General features: G+C 38.8%; 1 protein-coding gene across 1 annotated transcript; it reads right to left on the bottom strand.

Annotated features, from left to right (window-relative positions):
• Positions 1–208: 208 nt before the first annotated feature.
• LOC125284181 (interferon alpha-inducible protein 27-like protein 2A) lies at positions 209–3,584 on the bottom strand. Its single transcript, XM_048227984.1, has 5 exons — positions 3,429–3,584; positions 2,560–2,589; positions 2,043–2,204; positions 1,337–1,450; positions 209–334 (listed from the first exon to the last, which is right to left on the bottom strand). The coding sequence occupies exons 1-5, from the start codon at positions 3,436–3,438 to the stop codon at positions 282–284; spliced, it is 369 nt and encodes a 122-aa protein (XP_048083941.1). The 5' UTR covers positions 3,439–3,584; the 3' UTR covers positions 209–281.
• Between the last annotated feature and the right edge of the window lie 1,040 nt (positions 3,585–4,624).

The raw sequence follows: 4,624 nt of genomic DNA, 5'->3' as shown, positions 1-4,624 counted from the left end.
AAAAAACATTGCGTATAAGTAACACGTTTAAGAAGGCTTGACACAACATCTCGAGCATTGAGAACATTGTTTGTGTAGGCCTACACAAGCATGCAAACAAAGCTTTGATCATTTCAATACATTTGAATACATCAAAACATGTAGTAAGGGCTGTCCGTCTACGCCATAAACAATTCAGCAGTTCAACAATTCATCACAAACAATTCCAGATTGTCCAATTTCATCTTTATTTCTATTTCATGATTGGTTAAGTTGACATCTTGAGATAATATCATGACATCTCATACAGTGCAGTTAACCACAGCAGCTATCACTGATCCAGCTGCTGATGCACCTGAAAAAAAGGAAACAACTAGTATTAAAAACATATCCTGATGTTGCCCTGTGTGTAGACTATATCTCTATATCTTGTTACTGTACTTGTGAGTGAATAAATGGAGCATGCTTTGGGCTTCTTCCTGCCAAGGCCAATAGAGGGCGATATGTGGAACAGTACTCTATGGTAGGCCCACATAATCTGACAGGGCATTTACATTTTCCAAATTTTGTTACACTTACAGAATTTTCAAGCCCCTGAGACAGAGTGGACTCTTCTCATAGGTTAGCAGCCTGGAAAAATCCAAACTCATTCACAAAGTAAATAGAGTCTGGTGACTTATGATTGGGATTCGTTTCCAACACTTGCATCAAAGCGTGCACTAACTTTGAAATCAACAGGAGAGCACACAAAGAATTACACAGAGAGCTGGGTAATTATCCAAGACTGCCAATGCCAACATGTAATAGTAGCATAAGCGTCATGCATGTAACAGTTCTAAAATCGTGATAGCCTTGTTGTTAATCTGATTATTACTTTCATTTCTGAAGCCTGTAGCATTAGGTCCAGTGATCTTTGAAGTTGCTGTGGTCTTAAGTTTAATTGGGTGTGATCGCATCACAAAATTCATAATCCATAACTCGCAATCAGAATTGTTAAAAATTGCGGTCATGTCTTGCTTTTCAACCGCGGTAAGAAAAAATACATACCGTCCCAGCCCTATCTATGCTACAGCTGCCTATGCTCATATTATTTGAGCATTTTGACCAATGCATATGGTGTGTGCTTTCCAAGTGTAGTATGGCCATATTGTTTCTAATACACTTGTGTAGGTGAAAAACAAAAACCGAATAATGTGGATGAGGCTTTAGTAAATATGATTCTGGCAGACACATTTACTAATTCAGTCACATGCATTAATTCCCTTATTCTGCACATCAATATAATGATTGTATGATATGATTGTAATATGGTGAGGCTCAAGTGCTCACAAAACCTCAGTTATGGTTCTATCCTAACCTGCGGTCGCTGAGGCTACAGTGCTGCAGACCGTGGAGCCACCCAAGGCTCCACCAACTGCAGCCCCTACTGCTCCCACGACTGCAGTTGCTGCAGAGGACATCCCAGCAGCACCTTAAAAGACAAGAAGACAGAGTCTGTATTTTAAATCTACACAAAACAGGTAGATTGGTCTAACAGTGCAGAAATGCTTACCTAAGCCTATTTCCTTGGATTAGTAAACGTTGAAAGTAAAATGCCAGCATCTGGTTGAAAATAGGCCGGAACTATTAACATTTCAAAGTCAAAGTCAAAGTCAAAGTCAGCTTTATTGTCAATTTCTTCACATGTTCCAGACATACAAAGAGATCAAAATTACGTTTCTCACTATCCCACGGTGAAGACAAGACATATTTGACCAATTTTAAGTCCACAGACAAACATAACATTCAAGTAAACAAAAAAGTAAGTAAATAAGTAAATAAGAGGGCACATATAATAATAATGAAAAAATAAGATTTTTAGGACCATAGATAGTTACAAGTAGATAGTTTTTCGACAGTTATGCCAACCAGGACTGTTTCCCAAAAGCACCATTGAGCAACCAAAGTGAACAGTGCAGTGGAGAAGTGCGGTGTTCAGAATGAAAGTATCTCTTCTCAAGTTTTGAGAAACGCACTCCTGTTTTGGTCTAATTTTATAAAAAGGTTCACATTAGGCTACTCACCAATAGACTGCCCTACTGCCACCAGACTCCCGGCTACCACTCCTCCTCCATTAGCCACAGCAGCTGTACTCATCAGATGGGCAGCTATAGATCCCGCTGCTATCCCGCCAGCAGTGAAGCCCACACTAGCCAATATAGCAGGTGCTGCAGCGACTGCCAAGACTACAAAGAAACAACACCAGTATCCATTGTTACTGTAAACATAACCAGCTAGCTACAAAGAAAGAAGCACATCCATACTGTAAAACTAACCTCTTGATTTTTTATTATTAACTCTTTGCTCCTCAAATGTTTGGTCTTTTTTTTAAATCTTATTTTGTCATGTCTAACCTCATCAACTGTGAAGCACTTAAAATAACTTCACTTGACCAACCAGTTATGCCACACAACTGTGGACATGTAGGCCTAAGTGACCAAAGTCTATTATGACGTGTATCCCATTGTTGGTTCATTGTTGGTTTAAAAGGTAGTAGGCCTAGCCTATAGGTCCAGTCAATACTGTTATGGCACAAATTACCTGCCCCTCCTGCTGCTGCAACCGCTGTACCTGCATTAGAGAAATTATACAGGGAATAGATTAGGAAACAAAATACGTGTGTGTGTGTGTGTGAGAGAGAGAGACGGGTAAAAAAACATCGAACAATTGGATAATGGTCACTACCAAACTTTTCTCTGATGAAATTATAGTACTTTTTTACGGGGATCCCACTTGTTTTTCAAGCGTGTTTATATATTATTCTTATAGACAATAGTTTTTCTTACATTAACCAAAAACAGTGTGTAGTGGTATTTTGTGGCCTTAGTCTATTAGTGATCATATATTAGTGATTCATCAATAACGTTGAACAGAAAATTACCATAAATCTGAATTGGCATTTTTATAATAGCCTATGGGTATTTTTTTTGTAACTAACATAAACATGCCCTGAATTTACATTGCAAATAACCTTACATCTGAAAGGAATAAAATATCCATTCACTAATCATAAAATGTTGCCAAAACACAAGATGGACAGCCCGGACCCTTACTTCTAATTTATCCAAATATGCAAATTGTGTCATTAACTATGTGTGACACAAAAATGTCCCATGCAGAAATCTATTCTACGATCTGACTCCGTAAGAAAGGTTTGGTAGTTGTCGGTTTTGCCCTCTGTGTGTGTGTGTGAAATAGGATCAAAAAATAATCAGTAGGCTAGCCTATCCCAGACTATAGTTTGAATTTAACAAGTTTGCAGCCGGTTAAAATAATTGTATTGTTAGCCTCGTTAACTTGAGCATATTTCTAAATTTGTTGGAACAAACTAAGTTTTGACGTTGTGTGATAGACTTGTTATGTGATAGGCAGCACAGTAGCCTAGATTAAATTTAAGTAAATTTACTTACATGGATCCATAACTGGTCTGATATCGGGTAGCCTGTAGTGTACACACTTGACAAAAGCACAGCTCTGTTGTCTCAGCCGATCTTTTCACCGGATATTTAATAGGGACTCCTGGTTTCACTTTAGAGGAAAAGAAACTGAGAATTTACTTGGATTGAGAATCCAAGCAGGGGCGTAGCCAGAAACTATAATTAAAGCGTGCCTGCGACCTGGAAATCCAGAGTTCTCGTGAGGGCACATTTCCAGTCTACCAGTGAGATTTTAATTGGCTCCAGTGAAAGTGAGGGAAGCAGGGACACGACAGGTGGGACGCAAATGACCTGGAAATGTAAACATACTCTTACTGTATCAGTGCTCTCATTAACGTGATCGCGTAATGACAATCACAAACCGCACGTTATTCTACTCACAAGAATAATTCACTTTCATAGACTAGCCTTAGCCTACACCGTGATTCATTTTCAAACTTAAATTAAGGTCTAAGTATATTTTTAAAAAGCCGCTAAGGCAGAATACCAGCCTACAAACTTAAAATGCAGTGCTTATTTTAGAGATGGGTATTGATGAGCAAAGGCCGTGGTCCGTGTAGGCCAGTCAGCTATATGTTTGGGAAAATATCCTTTGGGGGGTGTGGCTAATCAGGGGTTTAAGGATTATCAATCCCATTCACCTGAAGGTGTCGCTCTTCCCTAAGTAATGCAATATGTGACGTGTCTGTAAATGCCGATAGATGGCTTTCTAGGCACTATAATGCAGTCTCAGTCGGACCCCTTTTTGATCATAACATCTTTATAAGTATTGCAGTCTAAAATTATCATAATTTCTTGATCTGTTGCAACAATTATCTCATCTAGCATGATCAAATACAAATTAATCATATTAGTTTGATGGTGCATATTGTAATCTTCAGGCATAGGCCCTTTGAATGCCAATAATCAGAAGTATTGATCGTTTTACAGTATCCTCTAAGTCCATTGACCCTCAAAATAGATGTCTGTGTGCATGATTTTGTAGACTATGTGACTATTTGTAGGCTATCTCTATACATGGGCGGACTCTGAAATCAAGACCCCTTGTGCACTCCTGGCCCCCTGACCGAGAGTGTCCTCCATACTCACACTTTGCAAATTGCTATATAGCTGAAACACAAAACACATACATATGGAGGCTTTATCATGGATTGATTCGCAGAAATGGA

Source organism: Alosa alosa, chromosome 19 (genome assembly GCF_017589495.1).
Source record: "Alosa alosa isolate M-15738 ecotype Scorff River chromosome 19, AALO_Geno_1.1, whole genome shotgun sequence".
In the NCBI taxonomy this organism is placed as follows: Eukaryota; Metazoa; Chordata; class Actinopteri; order Clupeiformes; family Clupeidae; genus Alosa; species Alosa alosa.
The sequence above is the reverse complement of the archived record's forward strand: the minus strand, read 5'-3'. Positions and strand labels throughout refer to the sequence as shown.